The sequence below is a fragment of the Molothrus aeneus genome, chromosome 10 (assembly GCF_037042795.1).
Source record: "Molothrus aeneus isolate 106 chromosome 10, BPBGC_Maene_1.0, whole genome shotgun sequence".
NCBI classification, from domain to species: Eukaryota; Metazoa; Chordata; class Aves; order Passeriformes; family Icteridae; genus Molothrus; species Molothrus aeneus.
Window position 1 is genome coordinate 23,844,360 of NC_089655.1, and position 24,103 is coordinate 23,868,462.

The 24,103-nt window shown below is 43.1% G+C and overlaps 1 protein-coding gene across 1 annotated transcript in view; it reads left to right on the forward strand.

The window, feature by feature from the left end:
• The first annotated feature begins 3,098 nt into the window (after positions 1-3,098).
• Positions 3,099-24,103, forward strand: part of PPM1L (protein phosphatase, Mg2+/Mn2+ dependent 1L) — a 61,657-nt gene continuing 40,652 nt past the window's right edge. The window contains exon 1 of the mRNA XM_066556279.1: positions 3,099-3,608. Coding sequence (XP_066412376.1) covers positions 3,210-3,608 — 399 coding nt within the window. The 5' untranslated portion in view covers positions 3,099-3,209. The remainder of the gene's footprint in view (positions 3,609-24,103) is intronic.

The following is a 24,103-nucleotide window of genomic DNA, read 5'->3' on the forward strand; positions in this document are numbered from 1 at the left end:
TGAGATGTATTTTGTGTTTGGACTTGGATGTTTATTATTTCTTATCTACAGTACAGTTTTATAAGTTGTGAGTTCCGTAGTATTTTAGCAGTAAGTTAGGACTTCTAAGGTTAAACTTGTCTAATTGAGAAATGACGCTTAAATTATTTTTACTTTCAACTTAATTATTAACTACTTGAAGTCTGCGATGCAGACTTTTCTTACTAATTAAAAAATACTATTTAAACTGCTGAAAAAGAACGTTAAGAAGAATAACTTCAAAACTTCTATTTTGCTTTATATAGATATATTCCAATATTTTAACAAGCTGTGGGCTCTGGAACCTCCTCATTTCCCTCCACAATTCCAGGGCCTGGACCCAGATTGCCAACAGGGAAACACAACCTGACAGGAGGCACAGTTCCACATTTATACTGCAGTAAAATGACAAACAAATAATGAATTCATTGGTGGGAGAGTGCAGCATCCTCCTTATTTTACATTTATTTTTTCTCTCCTTAAGTATAAAATTAATAGAATTTAAAAGCCATAATAGAGACAGTGATATAATAATATTATAGAATATGTATTAATAATATTATTGGAATTACTAGCTTGCAGCTAATTATTAGTTTGTAGCTAATAGACAGTGACACATTTATATTGCAGTAAAGTGACAAATAAATAACAAATTGGTTGGGAGAGAGCAACATCCTTCTTCTTCTTCGACATTTATTTTATCTTTCCTAAAGTATAAAATTAATAGATTTTTAAAGCCATAATAGAGATAGTGATATTAATAATATTATAAGAATTATTAGCTACACAGTTTGTAGCTAATACACAGTTCCACATTTATATTGCAGTGAAATGACAAATAAATAACAAATTAATTGGTGGGAGAGAGCATCATCATTCTTATTTTACATTTATTTTATCTCTCCTTAAGTATAAAATTAATAGAATTTAAAAAGTTGTAATAGAGATAGTGATATTAATGACATTATTAGAATTACTAGCATCACAGTTTGTAGCTAATAGACATTCACACATTTATATTGCAGTGAAATGACAAATAATGAATTGGTTGTTGGCAGTGAGCAGCATCATCCTTATTTTACATTTCTTTATCTTTCCCTAATATAAAAAAAAGCCACAATAGATATCATTAATATCAATATTATTAGAATTACTGGCTGCACAGCTTTTTGTCAACTACACATTTCTGTAGAATCATAAATATTATTTCCTTCTTCTTTGCCTCTGTTCAGGACACTCAGCCTCAGTATGCATTAAGTACTTTAAGTTAATTAATCAGCCTCATTAGCTACAGGTGCTGCAGCACCTGTGCTGGTACCACATTCCCCAACTCACAGGTGCAGATTTTGGCATTTTGGGTAGAAAAATCTGTGGGTCAGCTCAAGCACATTGTGGCAGAGGGGAGGATAAAGGGGAGAGGTTTTTCTAGGCCTGAAATGGAAAATTTTGAATAAAATGCTATCAGAGGGCACCTCTTAAATTTAAAGCAGTGTCATGGTTATAATTAGTATTTGTCATTAATTTTGGTGTTTTTTCAGATCTGGATAGAAGAATGGAACACAGAAGGGCTGAAATTATTAACTTTGTGTTAAGCAGGCTCGGGGTTCTGTCATTTATTCCGGCTGATCTTTGGAAGAAGTGGAAAAAAAAAGAATTTACAGCAACAAAAGTCCAGAGGGAGTGGGAGCTGCTGGAAAACCTGGGATGCCCCTAGCTGAAATTTATAGTTTGTCAGTCAGAATTTCAGTTTTGGGGTTCTGTGGTTTGTTAATTCACTTTGTGTTTGAGGTGTTTGATTCTCACGCCGGCTCTGGCGCTCTCTGGGGTTGGTTGATGGTTTGGTTTGGTTGGGTGATGGATTTTCTGTTTTCCACCCCGCAGCTGGCAGCAAACAGCTCAGGCACAGCATTTAATTGTGTATATTTAAATATAAATATTTATATTATACATTATTCTGCTCACACACACGGCTCGTGGTTTTCAGTGCAGCAAAATGGCAATTTACACAAGGGGGGCAGAGAAAGAAGCAAGATGCTTTGAGGGTTTTCCAACAAAATTTGCTACCTTGGCAAACTCTACTCCCGGTTTAACAATTGACAAGATCCTGCTTTGTTTCCGCTTTGACTGCGAGCTTCTGAATGGGATTGGGAAACGCACAAGGGTCAATTTCATCCTTTAGAAGAATCCCAGGATGGTTTGTGTTGGACTTTAACAGGTATCTCATCCTATGGGCACGGACACTTCTCGCTATCCCAGGTTGCTCCAAAAACCAAATAACTTGGATTAAGTAATTTTTAATTACACTTTGATTAAAAATTTTTTATTGAAATTTTTTATTTTTATTGAAATCACTTTTATTAGAGAATTTTCATAACACTTTGATTAAATAATTTTGATTTTTTTATTTTGAAAAATTTTTATTTAAATCACTTTGATTAATAAATTTAATTAATTTTTAATAAGTAATTTTGATTTTAATTTTTAATTAAATTACTTTGATTAAATAATTTTAATTACATTTTGATCAAATAATTTTGATTTTTTTAATTTAAATTTTTTTTATTTAAATCACTTTGATTAAATAATTTTTATTACACTTTGATTAAATAATTTTGATTTTTTTATTTTAAACATTTTTGATTTTTATTAAAATCACTTTGATTAAATACATTTTTCCTCCTCCTGCCTCCTTCCCCGGCCGCTCCCAGCCTACAACTCCCAGCATGCCCCACACCCCGCCCGCACCGGCGCGCTCCCGCGGGGGCTGCCGGGATTTGTAGTTCAGCGGCGCGGCGGGGGCGGCGGCCGGGACGCTCCGCCCGGGTGGAAAGAGGGCGGGCCGGCGCCGGGCGCGGGGGACACGGGACGCAGGTACCGCGGGCGGCCCTGGCAGCCACCTCCCGGCCGAGCCGAGCCGAACCGCGGCGGGCAGCGGCGTTCAGGAGGCATCCGGCGGCGCAGCGCTCGGCGCATCCATCGGCGGGCCCGCGCCCCCGCGGCACGGACGGGGCGCCGCGGGGCCGGGGCGCGGCCGCCGGCAGCAGCGGGAGCGGAGCCGCAGCGAGCGGAGCGGAGCAGAACGGAGCGCGGGGCTCGGCGCTGCCCGGCCGGCCGAGCATGCACTGAGCGAGCGGCCCCGGGCTCGGAGCCGCCCCGCTGCATGCTGTGGGGAGACACGGTCGCGATAATAAATGATAGAGGATACAATGACTTTGCTGTCTCTGCTGGGTCGGATCATGCGTTACTTCTTGCTCAGACCGGAGACCCTGTTCTTGCTGTGCATCAGCCTGGCCCTGTGGAGTTATTTCTTCCACACGGATGAGGTGAAAACCATTGTTAAGTCCAGCAGGGATGCGGTGAAGATGGTGAAGGGCAAGGTGGCCGAGATCATGCAGAATGACAGGCTCGGGGGTTTAGACGTGCTGGACGCTGAGTTCTCCAAGACCTGGGAGTTCAAGAGCCACAACGTGGCTGTCTACTCCATCCAAGGCCGCAGGGATCACATGGAGGACAGGTTCGAAGTAATCACCGACCTGGTGAACAAGACTCACCCCTCCATCTTCGGGATATTTGATGGGCACGGAGGAGAGGCAAGTTCTCAGCTGGAAATAACCAATAATTCAACAACACCAAAAAAAAAAAAGGGGGGGTGCGGGAGGGAGGATGGTCCAAGGCAAGGCGTGGATATGTTCTCACCCACCAGGTTTGTGTGGTTGTCTTGTGCATTGTGGGGAGGGGATTTCCTTGCTTTTTGTCTCTGAAAAAGGGCTGTGTAATCCTCTCTTCCCTTTATCCCTCCTTACCCCTTCCACTCTCAGCACGGCACAAATGTGTCCATACCCCCTTTGCCCTTTGCAGTAGTAGAGGTTTAATTGAAGGCAAGGCTGCTGGAGGTGGCTCTGACGTGCGTGGAATAACGATGATGAGCACAAACTCCCCGGAGTCATCTTTTGTTACAGCCAAGTGTGCTGTGATGTGATTTTGGCAGCGGGCTGGCTGCTCCCCCGGACAGAGCCGGGCTCATCTGCTGAGGTGAAACAGGAGCGCTGCTGGAGGATGCTAAAGTGTGGAAAATGTGCTCTGGGTAATTCCCTGTCCAGGGAGTCGAGCACGACGCGGTGTTTGGGAATTGTGTTTGGGAGTTTTTGTCATTAAAGCGCGCTGTGCCTGCCCTGGAGGGAAGGCAGCAGAGCCGGCATCGTGGCGCTCGGGGCTGGGCGACCTCGGCGCTCTGCCGGGCACGCTGACGATCGGGGTATTCCGTGGCTTTGCGGATGACAAATGTTGGAACTGCAGCTTCCTCTGCCTTTAGGATGTGGTGCTGCCACGCAGCTTTTGGCGTGGCACAAGGCACGCGTTTCGTAACTGTGGGCAAGGACGAGGAGTTCGTCCTTGTGTGGCAAAGCAGCTCCGGCTGGGTGTGAGGGAACCCGCTGGGGTGATGGGAGAAATGCTGGGAATTTTCCGTGAGGGAGCGTGTTCCTGCAGATCCAAGAGTCCAAATCCTTCCTGGAAAAGCTCTGGCAGTGCCCAGGCACTCACGGGGCACAGGGGTGGCAACTGCTGCCCTGCTAAACCTGGAAGGGCTCCTGGAAAATCCAGGCCCTGGGCTGGGCATCGGGAGCCGCTGCCAGGCTTGGGAAGGGACCTGGGCTCTCCTTGCAGTGCCGGCTGTTTGGCCCCCTTTAAATGAACGCAAACTCTTTGGGTATTGAGGATTGTCGGCTTCATAAAAAATGCTGAGCACTGTTTTGGGCTGGTTTTGTTTGTCTGATTTGAGGTGGGCACAGCAGTGCCAGCTCCTCCTGGTGTTCTCAGGCCAGCAGTTCCCTGGGCATGGAGGAGCGCGGCTGGCAATGTCCATGGAGCACGGCTGGCGATGTCCGTGTGTCCCAAAGCATTCCCAGCTTTTCCCGGAGGAACAGGAGCGGTTCCTTGGGGCCATCTGGCTCCTTTGTGGCCGGGAGGAAGGTGCCGGGGCCGTGCCTTTGTGTGAGCCGAGTTTCCTTGTGGGAACCGAGCGGCCCGAACAATTGGGGAAATATCCGAGTGGTGTTTTCAAACAGAGCGCTCCGAGGTTGTGGGATCCTGGCTGCAAGGGGGATCTGATTTCTTTCATTAATTTTGTAGCTTGCCCTGCACGAGATGGCGAGCCGAGGGTATTGAATAACCCCCAACTAACACAGGGAATGTTGGCATTTAGCTAATGTGCCCCGTGGATATTGCCTGCTTTGTTGGGCATCTTGAAATTCCATCCATGGCACGCATTAATGCTGGATCCGTGGAAAACTCATTGGCCTTTTGTATTCTGCTTCCTCAGAACTTGCTCTGATGGATTCAGTGGCAAAGTACAGGCAGGTTTTTAATTTTGAAAGGTTCAGCAGAACTCTCTGCAGATCTTTTCTAAATTTAGTGGTTTATAAATGTACCCGTCTCGCATCTGTTATTCATAATGGAATCCTAAGTGTTCTTCATGGCCTTTACTCCTACAAAAATAAGTTGAGGATCAAATTAGTTACGAGTTTTACATTTTAGGTAAAAGTGTTCAGAAGAACATGAACTGTGTCCTGTGCATACAGCAAAAAAAAAGGAAGAAATAATGAGGAACAGTTTTTATTCTAAGCAGGTTTTGTAATTTTGAGTAGAAAACAAGAGAGAAGAAATAAAAATTTATCCTCTTATTTAGTCCCTAGTACATAACACTACATTTTAAGTCTCTGTTTGAATGGGGGGGGGTTGTATGTCTTAATTTATTTTCATTTTTTAAAAACATCAAATACTCTGTGAAACACTTCATCTACGCACTTAGCGAAGCCTTTGTGAAGGTTAAATTTTCCATGTGGGCTCCCATTAAATTTCTTTATGTATATTTAAAGAATCAAGAACAGCTGATCCCTGGGGTTACGTGTGAAACAAAGTGTTCTAAATGGGGAGAAATTTGTTTTTCCAAACAGCCAATACCAGAAATGAGAGGCCAGGTTAATTATTTGCAGCTATATGCAAGGGAGCCTGTCTCCATTAATTACTTCCTGCCATATCCCATTGAAGTGGAAGGATGGAGGAGCATGATTGAAGCAGCTTCAATTACTGTGCACTGCTAATTTATGAAGATTTCTGAGCTTTCATATCACCAACATTTTGCATAAATTCTACTTTTCTCTTATGTCATTTCCTCTTCCAGCTTCCAGTTTTAGCCTGGATAGGTTGGCAGACATTGCTTTGGATCTTGTGGGTGGCTTGAGAAGGAAGTAAGCAAAAATAATTATTAATGCTCTGGTTTGGTGCAGTAACTTCTGAAAGGCAAGAAGATTTCAGAGGGAAAATTGGATGTGGGTTGTGTGGTGCAGTGTTTTATTTTTATTATTATTATTATTAATAATAATGGTGCAGAGCAGGTCGAGGTCAAAGAATAGACCTTTCTAGATCTTCCTTTCATCTTTCTGGATTTAGAAAGAATAAAGAAAAGTTGCTGCCTGTTGTCTCACTGAATGACTTTGGCCAAAGGATCATCCTTCAATGTGATTGAACTTAGGAAAGAAAAAAATTTCTGTTCCCTCATCAGTTTCTTTTTAAGCTTTAAAAATTGCTTGAGTGCTTTTTTTTTTCTTGCCCTTTTCCCTTTATTTAGGAATTTTGGGGCTGTCCAGGCTGGAAGATGGAGCAGCGCAAAACTCCACAAATGACCAAATAACAAATGATGAGCTGAGAAGCTGAGCAGAGGAAAGGCTGGCGGCTTAATGAGAGTGATTTCCCTATTTTAACTACCATTTACTCTCAAATATTTAAGGTTTAAGCACGCAGTTTAATGAGATCTCAGCATTAGACAAGGGCAAAATAGCTCAGCTCCCATCTGCAGCTTTATAGTTATGGCTCTGCTGTAAATCATTGGTTTTTTCCTAACCCTGTGGGGTGAAGGTTTTTAAAATAATTATGGTAATAGATCGTACCTTCCTCTGCCTGGGCTTGTTTGCAGTTGTAAACGGATGTGGGAAATTACAGCTCAGTAACTGTCTCATAAAAAAATGTCTCTTTTTATTTCCCTCCACCTCCTGAACGGGGACATGGCAAGACTTGTCCCTCATGATGTGTAGCTGTGGGTAAGAGCTTTTTCTGCCTGGAATAATTGGGCTCTGGAGCTGCTGAGCCATTGGTTTAGGATGGAAAATAGACCTTTTAATTTTTGTTTTCTATTCCCAGCGCAGGGAAAGGCTGGGGAGCTGGAATGGGGAAGGAGAGAACGGTGTGGAAGTGGCTCCGTGGGGCTCAGGACCTTGAGCCCCAGGACCAAGTGCTGGCAGAAGTCTCTGGTTACTGATTAACTGAGAAAGACACAAAAAAAAAAAAAAAAAGAGAATAAAAAAAAGGGAAAGGTCAGAAGATAATGGTGGAGAGTCCTGAGGAGCCTGGTGTGAGGCTCTGGAGATGGGAGTGCTGCGGTGAGGCCTGGAGGAGAGGGCACTGTCCCAGCTGTGCTTGAGTAAACCTGCTGTGCATTCCAGTCCAGCTCTCTGGTCCTGACAGCAGAAGGTCTTTGTGCTGTGCTGAAAGAAGAGAAAGCTGCCAATTTCACAATTTTAGTTCATTTTTTGGTGGTTTTTTTAAAATCTGCTAATTCTCATTCCAGCCCCATCCTTGTGATGCTGAACTACTTCAGCAATCTCAGCAATGAAAATTTATCTATCATGCTTCTGAGTCAAGGCCATTCAGGACTGGGATTTTATAAAAGGTAGGAATAAATCAAACACAGGCTTTGGAGTTTCTCTGGATGTTACTGCCCAGTTGCAAGGAGAAGTCTTTGAGGGGTTGCAGTTTTTAAACAGAAACTGCCAGCACGGTTTTCCTTTTATAGTCACTTCCTTTGGTTGCTAATCTAGAATCTACTGCAATGTGCCCAAATGTTTGAATAAATATTTATATAGGTGAGGTCATGTTGATAGGCAAGTCCCAAATCTGCTTATGAATTCCCCTCCAGTGGCCTAAAACACGAGTCAGAAATGATCTACAGGAACATTCCTGTCATTTTGTTCAGTTTATCTGAGTTTTATTCTTGCATATCAAGCTCCAGGATTATGATTTTTAGCCCACAACACCATGCTGATTCGATTCAGGGTTAAACACTACGCTCATTTGCTGTACAAAAATTGATTTAAATGCTGTAAAAAGCTGTAATTGGAGAGAGGGACTTTAATTGCTGCCATTCAGGGTTGTATCACTGGGTGTAGGATTGAGCCTTTTTTCAATTTTGATAGCAATCAAGAAGTCAATTAATTTTTTATGTGTTTTGCCAGCTTTGTTTTAATCGGTGTTTCCCTGTCTCAGGCTGCCAACAGATTGCCACTGGTTTAATGAAATCAATTTTGATTATGAGGTGCTTTCAGATTATGAAAGTCATTGAAGTTTTCCCCATGAACTTGAGGAACTCAGGACTCCTCCACGGGACGTGTCCCTGTTGGGAATTGCTGTGCATGGGGAGGAAACAATCTTGGAGCAGTGGGATTTTAATCATTTCTGTTCCATAGCTCAGGAGTTTGGATATTTTTGTGTTTAATAGCGTGAGAGAAAAAAAAAATTCAGGTCCTGTGTCACGAGGGTTAATTAAACCAGCAGATTGCTCTGCCTCCAATGTGGTGTTTCCAGCAGCTCTTTTGGAGCACAGTAGGATTTCTCCTCCCTCCCTTTTTGCTAGAAACCCAAATATTTACGGTGTAAATTGTGCCTTAAAGCTGTGATTTGGCTTCTGGCAGTTTCACTTCTGAAACAATCTCCTGGCACGTGGTTGCTGTGTTTTGCTGCTGGCTGGTTCCTGCTGGTGGCTGCAGTTTCCTGCAGCAGTTTTGGCACTGTGGGCATGTCCCATGCTCGTGGCAGGATTCTCACGCGCTGCTTTTGGCGCTTCTCAATTTTTTCTTCATTTTCTCAGGACTTTTCAGCCCTGCCCCTCTTCATCTGGGGTTTTGTGTCTTCCTCAGCATGCAGGTATTGCCGGCTCTGCAGTGAAATTCCAGCTTTCCTCAGCCCCAGCAGCCTTTGCTCAGAAATGAGTGGGATCGTGCTGTGGGATCTGCCAGGTTTTGGGATCCAGCCCTGGAAGTGTCCAAATCCAGGGTTTGGAGCATCCTGGTCCAGTGGGAGGTGTCCCTGCCCATGGGATGAGATGGGCTTTAGGGTCCCTTGCACCCCAAACCGGTGTAGGGAAGGCAGTGCAGAGGTACCTGGCACTCATTTGTCTCAGGTCTTGCCCTTCCCTCAGAGCACAGCACAGAAACCCTGACAGATCTGGGAAAAGGAGCAAAATGCTCGTGTGCTCCTGCTTTGAATCTCTGCCCTTGCAGGGAGACTTCCCAAACCCAATTGAAGGGCAGCAGCTGCCCTAGTTATGCACAGAAAGTCACACGCCTCTTGCTCCAGTTTTTCACTCCATATTTTTTGGTAAATTCTCCAAGTTTAAGTGAGGTCAGCACCCTTTGGGCCCTACTGCACCCCCTGCTCTGTGCCCCACACAGACTCCTCACCCCCATTCCTCATCCCTGCTGGTCCTTGGCCACACTTCTGTCCCTCATCCCCCAAACCCTCAGGGAATGCTGTGTCCCAAGGAGCTGTGCCCATTCCAGCCCTCCTGGAATGTGCTTTAACACAGATTTTGGAACTCCAGGTTCCCTCTGGCTGCTCCTCCTAGAGCTCAGGTTCACCAGATCCCAGCCCAGCTGGCCAGACCAGTTCCTCTGGCTCAACCCCAGCCCAGGAGTTCTCCCATGTAGGAGAAGGTCATCAGCATTTGATGACCCTAATTCTTTATGAGCCTGTGGAGTTTCCAGAAGGTCAGGAAGCAGCAAAGGCTACAGGTGAGGCAATCCCAAAAGGGAGTTTTCATCCTGACAAAAATGTCCATGCTGGATCTCCAGGCTGTTGCCATTTGTGTGTAAAATCAGGAGGTGGAACAAGCTGCAGATTTTTTTTTTCTCTCTTTTGGGCTGTTTTATCTGCTTTTACTCCTGTTTTTTAGCTGGTGTTTAACACTTCAGTGTTAAATACTGGTGGTTTTATTAAAGCAGTTTAAAGCTCGTGCCAAAATAAGTTTCATTTGAAAGCAGCACAGCTTTGAAAAAATGCAAATTTCATTACAGTTTACGAGAGAAGAAAGGGTTGCAGGTGCCAGAATACTGACAAATACTCAGGGTAAGTAAGACTGGTGAGAATACTAAATTTTAGTTGAAATAACTGTTCATTTGTGCTGTGAAATTGATGTTTATATGGCAAATACAGCTTGGACCAGATCAGGCCTGATCCAGGAAGGATCAAGGGAAATATTTTGGTCCTGCTAAAAACCAGAAATAACAGAAAGCTGTTGTTAAAAGCAGGCTCTCAGCTCTGGAGTGGTTTGCCATCAAATAATGTGGGTGGAGAAGAAATCCACCTTTCTTTCTGCTCCTGCGGAAAAGCCATCCCAGAAAAGCAGCTGGTGGTGGAAACACTGAGCTGGGATCTTGGGATTGGGGTGTTGGGTGAGGAGCAAAGGGCACAGAGGGAAAGAGGGGGCAGAAAAGGGGACGGGGGAAAGAGGGGGCAGAAAAGGGGACGGGGGAAAGAGGGGGCAGAAAAGGGGACGGGGGAAAGAGGGGGGAGGAAAGGGGACGGGGGAAAGAGGGGGCAGAAAAGGGGACGGGGGAAAGAGGGGTGAGGAAAGGGGACGGGGGAAAGAGGGGAGAGGAAAGGGGACGGGGGAAAGAGGGGGCAGAAAAGGGGACAGGGGAAAGAGGGGAAGAGTGGAAAAAGAGAAAGGGATGAGCAGAGTGGGCAAGGGGAAGGAGGGGTGAGCAAAGCAGTCAAGGGGAGGGAAGGATGAGCAGAGTGGGCAAAGGGAAGGAAGAAGGGATAAACAAAGTGAACAAAGGGAAAGAGGGGTGAGCAGAGTGGACCAAAGGAAGGTGGAATGAGCAAAGTGGAAAAAGGGAAGGAGGGCTGAGCAGAGGGAAGGAAGGAAGGAAGGAAGGAAGGAAGGAAGGAAGGAAGGAAGGAAGGAAGGAAGGAAGGAAGGAAGGAAGGAAGGAAGGAAGGAAGGAAGGAAGGAAGGAAGGAAGGAAGGAAGGAAGGAAGGAAGGAAGGAAGGAAGGAAGGAAGGAAGGAAGGATGGATGGATGGATGAGCAGAGTGGACAAGGGGAGGGAAAGATGAGCCAAGGGGACAAGGGCAGGGAGGAAGGAGTGTCATTCTTTGGGTCAAGCCCATCACCAAGCCTGCTGCTCCTACAAGCTGGCAGTGATGCTGGAACATCTCCTGCTCTCATCATCTGTGACCCTGCCTGCTCCCAGCTGTGGGAGCAGCTGACACAAGCTCCAGCCACACAATCACAGGAGGTGTTTTCACTGCTGAGCCACATCAGCCATGGCTCCTCGTGTGGGCAAACCTCAAAGCTCCCCTGGAGAAATGAGCACTTATTTGCATTTACTTTCAGCACCAAAATGTTATCCCTTGCAGATTTGCTCATTGTCATAAGTGTTGATAAAGCCTTTTTTATGTTTTTCCCTCAAAATCCCCTTCAGGGGTAAACATTTGATTTTATTAAGTTCTGTTATAATAGCTGAAGCTGTCATACAGCACTGCTTTCAATCAATATGCTTTTTAATCTAATAAATCTCTTTACTTTTTCATTCTCTTCCCGAAAGAAAACTGCTGGAGGGTGTGAAACATTTCTTCTGAGAGAAAAGTGCGTGGTCCATAATACAGCTCTGTGCTGTGCCACTTCTTTAAGCTTCATTTTAAATGGGAATGTGATTTATTTCCAGGTAATCTGTGCATGCACTGCATTTTCCCTGGAATGTGTGCTCCCTCCAGACAAACACTGAGGTATTGAAATATCTGATTGTGGTTGGCACGAAATAAAATCTCTGTCCAAAGCTGTGTGCTTCAGGAATGAAGTGTGGGAGTAGGAGGAAGGGGAGAAGGAACATGCTTGTCTCTTTAGTGTTCTTGATGTTTATACCCCTGAGCTTTCATCTGCTTTCGTGCTTTGCAGAGTGAATGGTGTTTTTCTGATTTTTATAGCTTTTTTTTTTATTGCTCAAGTGTTTTTGGAGATGTCTAAGACATTATGTAGGATGTAGAAGGTGCTTTTCGTGCTGGGTTTTTTTTAGTGTGGGATATATGTGATGTGGTTCCTGTGGTTTTATTTCTGCTGGGAATCAGGGAAGTTGGGCAGCAGTCTGGATAATCCCACCAAACAAATCTAATTTTTCATTGGATATTTATTCCTAATTATCTGAAGTTTGGCTGGTCATTGTTGTGGGAGAAAAGGGGAACCACAGCTGAAGTTTGGCCCTTTATTGGTGTGGAAGGAAAGGGAAAATCCTGGCTGAAGGTTGGTGAAAAAAGGGGAATCACATCTGAAGTTTGGCTCTTTGTTGGTGTGGAAGAAAAGGGGAATTAGACCAGGAGAAGTAGGAAAAACCAGTCTCCAGCTCCCAAGGAAGAGAGAAGCAGCAGCCCTGGGGAGGAGACAGTCCCAGTTCCCCAAAGTGGAGTTAACTCAGGGATGTGCACTTTGGTGGGAGATGCCAAACTGGTGGAGTCCATCCAACACCTGAGGGGCTGGATTTGTGTGAGAGGTGAATCCTGGGTCAGGATCATCCTGGTTTTATTTGGTGCAGGATTTATTTTAGGTGATTCCTGGGTCAGGATGATCCCGGTTTTATTTGGTGTTGGATTTGTTTGAGGTGATTCCTGTGCCAGGATCATCCTGGTTTTGTTTGGTGTTGGATTTGTTTGAGGTGATTCCTGGGTCAGGCTGATCCTGGTTTTCCCTCCACACAGGATTTGTGTGTGAGATGATTCATGTGCCAGGATCATCCTGTTTTTATTTGGTGCTGGATTTGTTTTAGGTGATTCCTGGGTCAGGCTGATCCTGGTTTTGTTTGGTGCTGGATTTGTTTGAGGTGATTCCTGTGCCAGGATCATCCTGGTTTTATTTGGTGTTGGATTTGTTTGAGGTGGTTCCTGGGTCAGGATGATCCTGGTTTTCCTTCCACACTGGATTTGTGTGAGAGATGATTCCTGGGCCAGGATCATTCTGGTTTTATTTGGTGCAGGATTTATTTTAGGTCATTCCTGAGTCAGGATCCATCCTGGTTTTGTTTGGTGTTGGATTTGTTTGAGGTGATTCCTGGGTCAGTATGATCCTGGTTTTCCCTCTCAGCTGGATTTGTTTTAGGTGATTCCTGTGCCAGGATGATTCTGGTTTTATTTGGTGCTGGATTTGTTTGAGGTGATTCCTGGGTCAGGATCATCCTGGTTTTGTTTGGTGCAGGATTCATTTTACGTGATTCCTGGGTCAGGATGATCCCGGTTTTATTTGGTGTTGGATTTGTTTGGGATGATTCATGTGCCAGGATAATCCTGGTTTTATTTGGTGCAGGATTTATTTTAGGTGATTCCTGCTCAGGCTGATTCTGGTTTTCTTTGGTGCTGGATTTGTTTGAGGTGATTCCTGGCTCAGGATTATCGTGGTTTTCCCTCTCAGCTGGATTTGTTTTAGGTGATTCCTGTGCCAGGATCATCCTGGTTTTGTTTGGTGCTGGATTTGTTTTAGGTGATTCCATGGTCAGGATGATCCTGGTTTTCTTTGGTGCTGGATTTGTTTGAGGCGATTCCTGTGCCAGGATGATCCTGGTTTTATTTGGTGCTGGATTTGTGTGTGAGGCGATTCCTGTGCCAGGATGATCCTGGTTTTCTTTGGTGCTGGATTTGTTTGAGGTGATTCCTGCTCAGGCAGATCCTGGTTTTCTTTGGTGCTGGATTTGTTTGAGGTGATTCCTGCTCAGGCAGATCCTGGTTTTCCCTCAGAGGCTGGGGCAAGCAGCAGGCCCCATGTTTTGGCAGCTCTCCTTTGTGCCTCTCCAAAAATCCCTTCCAGTGCTGTAACCCCGGGTGCTTTGGGCACTAAACTTTGCCCTCTTTGTTTCTGCCACATCTCTGCCTTGCTGGCACAAACTCCAGCCCGAGCTGTTGCTCAGGACAGAGGGAACAAAGTGTGGGAGCAGCTGCTGCTCCATGGTGCCGGTGCCAGTTGGCATCACCCAGCAGAGGAGAGCCCCATCAATATTAATACAGAGCTGCTTCATCCACAGGGAATTTGGGGTGACACACCCTCGTTTTCCTCAATGTCACACAAAAACCATCCCTGCAGTTTGATCTTTGAAAAGCCTGAGGACTGCAGTCACAGGAGTGGTTTGGGAGTGAAGCAGTCAGGGAATTCTCAGAGGATGAGCATTGCATGAAAGATTTGTAATCCTTGGCAATTAGGAAATTGTTGCTGAGGTTAATGGGGATATTATTTTTAACTTTGAGGGCAGGAGTAATCTCCTGCCTCCGGGATAGAATTATTTCAATCAGTGCTTTAAATAAGCACTTTCTGTGATGGTTTAAATTGACAAACATGCAAATCGTCAACCTGAATTCTTTTTTAGCTGTTATGTACCCTGATATATTCACATTATTTTTATTTTGCATTGAGGCAGAATGGTATTTACTACCAGTGTTTAGTTGGGTGAGGTTGGGCTTTTTTCCCTGTTTTTTTCTCGTTTTTGTGGATATTATTACTGTAAATAAAAGCAGAATGAAAAGCTAAATAAGAAGCCAAATACTGTGATGAGATCAGGAACCTTCTCCTCAGACTCCATTTATAACTGGAATCATAGACAAACAAGAACTGGAGATAATTCTGCTCATGGTAACCACATCTTCAAAGAGAATGATGGCAAAATAATCAATTCTTTTCAAAACCACACTTTTTTTTCCTGCTTTGAGGAGAAACTCCTAGGAGCTGGTTACCACTTCAATAACTCTTTTTTCTTTAACCTTCAGAGGTAAACATGTGCTGTTTACATCTGTAATTCTAATTAATTATCATATTAGGGCGATAGAGTATATTCTCAGGCTTGGAGAAATAAATTTTGTTAATAGTTCTATTTTTAAACAATAAAAAAAAAATAGGTAACTTAACATTCACTCTTTTAGGTGTGATGATTTTCAATATCCCAGGTCATGTGAACCTTTTGGAGTTGGTAAACATTTTAATTAGATTTTTTTAAGATTATAGAGTATATTCTCAGGCTTTGAGAAATAAATTTTGTTGATAGTTTTATATATTTTTAAACTTTTTTATTCTTTTAATCAACTTATTTACTTTTTTGTGTTGTATCACAGCTCTGGGCAGTGGCTGCACACGGGGTCAGGCTGCAGCACTGCATGTGATGAGTAGAAAAATACTCCAAATAAATTTAGGGAATAATTTAGGTGTTGTTGGAGCACTCCAGGCTTTCCAGCTGCTGGAGTTGGAGTTTGTGTATTCAGAAGTGTCCCTGTAAACATTCACTCTTTCAGGTGTGATGGTTTTCAATATCTGAGGACATTTGAACCTCTTGGAGTTAGTAAACATTTTAATTAGATTTCTTTTAAGGTGATAGAGTATATTCTCAGGCTTTGAGAAATAAATTTTTGTAAATAGTTTTATATATTTTTAAACTTTTTTATTCTTTTAAACAACTTATTTACTTTTTTGTGTTGTATCACAGCTCTGGGCAGTGGCTGCACACGGGGTCAGGCTGCAGCACTGCATGTGATGAGTAGAAAAATACTCCAAATAAATTTAGGGAATAATTTAGGTGTTGTTGGAGCACTCCAGGCTTTCCAGCTGCTGGAGTTGGATTTTGTGTGTTCTGAAGTGTCCCTGTAAACATTCACTCTTTCAGGTGTGATGATTTTCAATATCCCAGGCCATGTGAACCTCTTGGAGTTAGTAAACATTTTAATTAGATTTCTTTTAAGGTGATAGAGTATATTCTCAGGCTTTGAGAAATAAATTTTTGTAAATAGTTTTACTTTTAAACAACTTTTTTCTTTTTTAAAGCAACTTATTTACCTTTTTGTGTTGTGTCACAGCTCTGGGCAGTGGCTGCACACGGGGTCAGGCTGCAGCACTGCATGTGATGACCATAAAAATACTCCCAATAAATTTAAGGAATCTCTTGGGATGTACTGGAGCACTCCAGGCTTTCCAGCTGCTGGAGTTGGAGTTGGTGTGTTCTGAAGTGTCCCTGTAAACATTGCACTGAGAGCTGAACTGCAGGCAGCCTCGGATGCCACAGGACAGGGTTTGCAGCTGCAGATTGGAAGGAGTCGTCTCAAGTGCAGCTTTTAAAAGCTTTTTTGGCACAGTGGTGTCCAGCTTATTAAGGAAAAACCTGACTGGGAGGGAAGATGGTGTGGGTGAGTAACAGGAGAGGCTGTAACCTCAAACCTATTATAGAAAAGAGATATTTTTACTGGAATGTTTTGTTGCTGAGTTTCCCAGCACCTGCAATTGGCAGGAGAGCTAAACACCATTCCAGTGGCAAACACCATTCAATTGAGACTTCTTTTAATACAAAAATTGAAAACTTTGTGGTTTTTTCTGTCTCAGTGGCTTTAATTGACCCCTGGGCCTCAGATTGAAGGCCTCTCAAAAGTGGGTCACAAAAACATGGTATACCTCTGGGAACAGGTGTTTCCAGCTCATTTTACAGGCTCAAATTTCTGCTTATGTCTCTTGGCTGCTCTCATACAAGTCAGGAACACAACTGAAAATAGAAATTTGTAGCCCCTCTCTTGTTTTCTCCCACAGGCAACTGCTCCTTCTTTTTTTTTGTGTATGTGTGAGACTCCTCCTGTGTGCCTTCTGTTATTTAATGTGACACCAGCACCTTCCTGCTGGGCTCTGCCAGCCCCACCTTCTTTGTTTAATGGCATTATTAAGAAATTAATGGCACCTAAGACAGGGCAGCACCAATTCTCAGTCCAGATCGTGGGCCTGGGTGGTTTTTTCACACCAAAATGAGAAACCCTGGTTTGAACCTGGCCCAACCCTGAGCTGTTGGGCATCTTTTAGGTGCATTTTGGTTTGAAACAGTGGTTTTAGGTGACAAAAAGTGATCTAAATAGCCAGGCAGGGGTGGGGAAGTGGGGCTTTCTTATCCCTGCCTTCCTCTTATGTGCAGAATTTATGGCATTAAGGGACAGCACAAACAGAGCTCCACTTCTTCATTTACCAAAAAATAAACTGAAGGTCTCAGCAGCCCGAAGGGAGGTTTGAGGGAAAGTTTAAAAAGCAACAGCAAAACAAGAAAAGTCTTTTCCTTTCTAGAGATGTGGTGGCTTCAGGACACCCAGAAGTGAATTAACCCCAAAGGTGAATTAACCCCAAAGGTGAATTAACCCCGAAAGTTCAGCCCTTTTCTCTGAGAGCATCACCCCTGTGCTCACTGATCCCTGGGAAATGAACCTGCTGTTCCCTCTCCTTGCCAGCAGGAGCCTGTCCATGCAGGCAGGACTGGAAAGTTTGGAATAATTTGCCCTCTCTGGAGCAGCACAAAGGAGAATCTGCAGGAAATGGAAGCGGTGCCTCTGGCTGAAGGGCTGCAGGTGATGCAGGGTGGGTTCCTGGGGCTCAACTCTTCCTTATTTTCTGCTGTTGAGAGTTAAAAACGTGCCCTGGAAAAGCTAAAAACCTCCTGGAAGCTTTTGATCCAAGAGCCCAACTCCTCAGAGAATGGGAATCTGGGCATGTGCACGGTGCTCTGATTTAAATAAAGAAAAAGAAAGTTAAATTAGGGAACATAACAGGGTTTGTTCTTCTGATGAAAACGCCCCAGAAGATCGAGTTAAGTGGTTTTTTGGTTTTCACTTTCAAAGTTCCCTTAATAGAACATTTAAAACCTCCAGATCTGTCTTGAATTAAAGTTGTGTATTGCAGGAAAACTGCTCTTAGCAGTGGGGAGCATTTCAAGGTGACCAGGGACGAGCTGGGAACAATAAAAAGAAATTAAATTAATTACATTGTGGGTGAGGCTTGCCTGTGTTTTATCCTCCCTCTGTACAGCCACGTGAGGAGGGGAAATCAAATGAAGAAAGCTGAACAGGATTTTGTTATTGCCTAAAGCTTAGACAGCTCCACACCACAGGAAAGAACCTACAGGCGTTATTTTTGTGCAGCAAGAATTGGTGACGTGTTAGGGGGGAAAAAAGAAAAAAAAAAGAGAGAGATAATGAATGGCCAAAAGCAGCAAATATGTAAATATTTTGTAGGGAGAAGTAATTAGTGGTAGGAATGAGCTCCCACTCAGCCCTGGCCTGCCAGAGGATCTCAGCTCCCCAATAACCACTTTGACACCACATCAGAGGTGCCTTTTCTCCAGCTCTCATGAAGCTCTCCCAGCCAGGGATGGCATTATTGAAATGTCAGGGTTCAAGAGGCTGCCAGGAGCGTGTTCAGAGCAGGGAAATGCATCCAAACACTCCAGCAAAGCTCTTTGTGCTCTCCTGGCAGCACAGCTCCCATCCCTGGGCACCTGTGGAGCTATCACTGAGTTATCAACACTGAGTTATCAACACTGAGTTATCAACACTGAGTTATCAACACTGAGCTATCACTCCTGTGGAGTTATCCTGCCCTTTGTGCCAGGCACAGGGCAGGGCTCACTGCACCCACTCAGGGTGAGAATTATCACTGTCCCAGGCCATGTGAACCTCTTGCAGTTAGCAAACATTTTATTTAGAATGATAGAGTACATTCTCAGGCTTTGAGAAATTAATTTTGTTGATAGTTTTACTTTTAAACAACTTTTTGGGGTTTTTTTTTAGTATTTTTAAGCAACTGATTTGCCTTTTTGTGTTGTATCACAAGGGTCAGGCTGCAGCACTGCATGTGATGAGTAGAAAAATACTCCAGGTAAATTCAGGGAATAACTTGGGATATATTGGAGCACTCCAGGCTTTTGAGCTGCCTGCACTGGAGGTTGAGTATTTTGAAGTTTCCATGTAAGCATTCACTCTTTCAGGTGATGGTTTTCAATATCCCAGGCCATGTGAACCTCTTGGAGTTAGTAAATATTTTAATTACATTTTTTAAGGTGATAGAGTATATTCTTAGGCTTTGAGAAATAAGTTTTGTTGATAGTTTTACTTTTAAACATTTTAAAAAACCAGCAACAGCTTATTTACCTTTTTGTGTTGTATCACAGCTCTGGGCAGTGGCTGCATGTGATGAGTAGAAAAATACTCCAAATAAATTTAGGGAATAATTTAGGATGTATTGGAGCACTCCAGGCTTTTGAGCTGCCTGTGCTGGAGTTTGAGTATTCAGAAGTGTCCATGTAAACATTGACTCTTTCAGGTGTGATGATTTTCAATATCCCAGGCCATGTGAACCTCTTGCAGTTAGCAAACATTTTATTTAGAATGATAGAGTACATTCTCAGGCTTTGAGAAATTAATTTGGTTGATAGTTTTACTTTTAAACAACTTTTTGTGTTGTTTTTTGGGGTGTTTTTAAGCAATTTATTTGCCCTTTTGTGTTGTATCACAAGGGTCAGGCTGCAGCACTGCATGTCATGAGTAGAAAAATACTCCAAATAAATTTAGGGAATAACTTGGGATATATTGGAGCACTCCAGGCTTTTGAGCTGCCTGTGCTGGAGTTTGAGTATTCAGAAGCGTCCATGTAAACATTGACTCTTTCAGGTGATGGTTTTCAATATCCCAGGCCATGTGAACCTCTTGGAGTTAGTAAATATTTTAATTACATTTTTTAAGGTGATAGAGTATATTCTCAGGCTTTGAGAAATAAATTTGATTTATACAGTTTAATTTTAAAACTTTTTTTTTAAGCAATTTATTTGCCCTTTTGTGTTGTATCACAAGGGTCAGGCTGCAGCACTGCATGTGATGAGTAGAAAAATACTCCAAGTAAATTTAGGGAATAATTTAGGATATATTGGAGCACTCCAGGCTTTTCAGCTGCCTGCACTGGAGTTTGAGTATTCAGAAGTGTCCATGTAAACATTGACTCTTTCAGGTGAGATGGTTTTCAATATCTGAAGTTTGAACTTCCTGGAGTTAGTTACCATTTTAATTGGATCTTATCTGCATCACCTGGGTAGGAGTGGAGCTGTTGTAAAATGCAGCTGGAACCCAAAGGGGCCAAAGTCAGGCTGGGTTGAAGTCCCAGGTGCATTCCTTGGATACCTGGCACTGGAAATGGGGCTTTCTTATCCCTGCCTCCCTCTTTTATGTGCAGAATTTATGGCATTAAGGGACAGCACAAAAAGAGCTCCACTTCTTCATTTATCAAAAAATAAACTGAAGGTCTCAGCAGCCCAAAGGAGGTTTGAGGGAAAGTTTAAAAAGAACAGTGAAACAAGTAAAATCCTCTTTCCTTTCCCTTTCCTTTCCCTTTCCTTTCCTTTCCTTTCCTTTCCTTTCCTTTCCTTTCCTTTCCTTTCCTTTCCTTTCCTTTCCTTTCCTTTCCTTTCCTTTCCTTTCCTTTCCTTTCCTTTCCTTTCCTTTCCTTTCCTTTCCTTTCCTTTCCTTCCCTTCCCTTCCCTTCCCTTCCCTTCCCTTCCCTTTTTCCTTTCCAAATCAATTCATTTGTTAATTGAATTTTGGTAAAGATAAGAATATCTGAGTTAAATTCTGCTCTGTGTGAGAGATTTCAGCACTAATTACTCATTCTGTGGGTATTGGGTTTTCTTATTTCACATGCAGCTTTTTAAATCCTTATGTCTCGAAAACCAAATTCTAAATGGAATTAAACAATCTGGATTTAGATGGTTTTGAAGCACGAGCAGGGAAGTTTGCAGAGCACAATCTCTGGATTTCATCAGAGTTAGCAATGCATTTTTCTGGACAAGGAATTTGCATAGAAATTCATGTCATGAATCGAGCGTGGGGAGAAGCATTTGTGGGGTCATGGATATGAACAGCAGCAGCTCCAAAATGCTCCTTTTCTTGGATTTCTACCCTCAAAATACATTTAATAGAGGTTTATGAGCAGCTGAGAGGGGTCATCTTTAAACCAAAACCAGTTCTTACATCTGGATCGTTTCAGAAATGGCCTGAGCACTCTGGGCCAGTGGAATGAGTGATCTTTAGGATCCTTCCTAACCCAAAGTGTTGTAGGATCAGTGATTTTTAATTTATTTCTTGTTACAGGTATCCAAACTGACTGTAAGGGATGCTTATCCTCCAATCCTTGCTGTGCCAGGGCAGCTGCAGGTGGGAGAGCTTCTTGGAGCAACTTTTTCCTCCCATTTTGTAAAGGTTGCTTGAAACTTTGCCCTAAAATTGAAATTCATCAATTTTTCAAATTCTCCCACCCAGGGAACAAAAAAGTGTAGCTTTATCTTGGCTGAATAATGCATGGCTCCCTGGGTGGAATCCTGATGCTGCTTTCCTTGCAGGGCATTGATCTGGAGGAGATGGAAACAGAAGCTGGAAAAACCCCAAAATTAGGCAGGATGTGAAGAGAGCTGAGAAAGGGCAGAAAGAGGCTGAGGCTGCAGCTGGATCCAGTTCATCCCTGCTTTTTTTTGGGATGTCCAGCCCTGCTGCCTGTCCTCTCCTGGCTGTCCCAGCTGGTGTTTGCAGCCCTCGCTTGGCTGACAGAGCTGGAGTGGAATGAGAACAATTCCTGATGTCAGGGAACGCCCTGGGACCTGCTCAGAGCCTGCTGAGCTCGTGGGTGTCAGTCCAGCTGAGCAAAAACACTGGCAAAACACAGGGGAAAACCCAGCTAAGCAAAGCTTGGTGCCTTATGGAAGCAAAACTGTGGAGATTCCTGTAGCAAAAAATTAAAAATGCTCCGAGGAAACGTGGCGACGCTTCCGCAGCTACAGGAGGTCCCACTGAGAAGCTGCACTTTGAATTTCTCAGAGCCAAATGTCAGGAGTGGAAGTCAGGGCCAGGAGGTGGGGAATGCGTGGGCATTGCTGGGGTTCAGGGCTGTCTGCCACGAGGGGCTGCAGGATTCGTTCCTTTGAGTTGTTCCAGGTGCAGAGTGGGGTTGGCACGTGCGAGGCTGAGCTTTGTGATGTTCCTGCCTCCAAAACGGGGGCCAGATCCCAAAACCTCCCCTCCCTGACCCTTCCTGGGGCAAAGCACAGCTTGCTCTCCAAGTATTTTGAGTAGCTGCTGTAAACACGAGCCTCTAAAACCATTTTTGGATTTTTTAATTTATTTATTTATTGGATAGCGCTTTGCAGGCTTCTCTGTTCGTGCTTCAAAACCATCTACATCCAGATTGTTAAATTCCATTTAGAATTATTTATTATTGTTGGATTTATTAGCCCCCATCTGGAATTAATCCTGCCTTAAAATATGAATTCTCTTCAGAGAAATAATGCAGTTTAATTTTTAAAATGTGGATGTGATAATGTTCATTTTATACTCATTTCCTATTCACTTTATACTGACTTTATATTCATTTAATACTTATTTTATACTCGTTTCATACTCATTTCATACTCATTTTACTGTCATACTCTGATTATTTGATCTTCCTCAATCCCAATAAATAACAGGGGCTTCTTTAGGGTTGTTTTGAGGTAATGACCATCCCATGGCAAATACTGATTGCAGAGCTCAGTGCACATTTCCTTTTTGAACAGTTAATATTTGAAAAACTTGCAAGTATTTCCACATTGAAGGAAGGTAGAAAAGAAGAGAAAATTCTGCTGGAGTGTAAAGGATGTTAATCTCTAAGAACTGCAGGTTTTCAGTCTCAATTTGATTCTTACTTACTGTTCCAAAACCATGTTGTTATGACTATTTTAAGTTTCTGAACTTAAAATTATTATTATTATTATTATTATTATTATTATTATTATTATTATTATTATTATTATTATTATTATTATTATTATTATTATTATTATTATTATTATTATTGTTTTAAGTTTCTGAACCACTGCAGAAATCATACAGATGAAACTTCTTCTTTCATTTTGAATTTTTATTTTTTAATTTTTACTTTTTAATTTAATTTTTCTTTCATCAACTGAGCAGCCGTGTTGCAAGCAAACATCTCATTCCAAGACCCATGGAAATCCACTTTTTTGGGAATGACCATCACAGCTGTGATGCAAACTGGCGGAATTTCCTATCAGAGCAAGAGTGCCTGCAAATTAATCTTTTTTTAAAATGTATATAGAAATGAAAACAAATTGAAACAAAACCCCTGTGTAATTTGATAATATTTTGACTGGATGAGCATTTTCCTTCAGCCCTCCGCTGTCCAATATAAATAAAACCCCAAAACTGCTGTTCCAGGAGGTGTCTGCAGCAGGATCTCTTTGGGATGAGCTCTTGCTCCTTGTTTTTCCTGGCAGAATTAATGGGATGTTATTCCCCATCTCTTTTTTTTTTTTTTTTTTGCTTTCTCCTGCATAAAAACCTTCATGTTTTTGTGCAGCCCTCATCCTCTGATGGTAACAGGGAGAAAATTCCCATTTCTGGGAGCAGCTCCAGTGTCCTGAGTGTGTGACAACACATCCCAGTGATGGTCACAAATAACCCTTCCCTTGGGCTGCCTTGCCAGGGAGAAAATATTCTTTATGGTGCATGAAACCCACTTGGTATTCTTAAATGTGCATGAAATTAAACAGATATTTCTCCCAAGGCAGGGTTTTTATACAGAGAAATAAACGTTCTGAAGAGATGGTCCTTGCTGTGGAGAAAACCTGCAACAGGAAAGTTGGATATTAGTGAAAGGAAAGTTAATATGTCTGAATTTTGGAGTTAAAACATTTGAAATAGGAAAACTTCAGCATGGGTTGTGGTGGATCTTCTGGAGGAGTGAGCTGTAGTTTCTTTTAAAAGAAGGAAAATGATGGAAAAGCATTTCAGTACAGGAGAGGTGGAAAATCCCTGAGTGCAGAGGGTGACCCCAGCTCAGGATATTCCAGGTACCAGCAGGAAATTGGATATTCCAGGTGTCACCAGGAAATTGGATATTCCAGGTGTCACCAGGAAATCTGCCCCATTTCCAGCCTCCTGCTTTGGTGCCTTATGGAAGAAAAACTGTGGATTTCTGTAGCAAAAAAATTAAAAATGCTCCAAGGAAATGTTGTGATATTTCCCCAGCCACAAGAGGTCCCAACCCTGCCTTGGGTTTACTCATTTCTGCCCAGTCTCACCAAAAATGGCCCCGACCTCTCTGAATTTCCAGCAGCCTGGGCTGCAGAGGTTCCACGAGGCTGACATTGAATTTACCTGCCCTGAA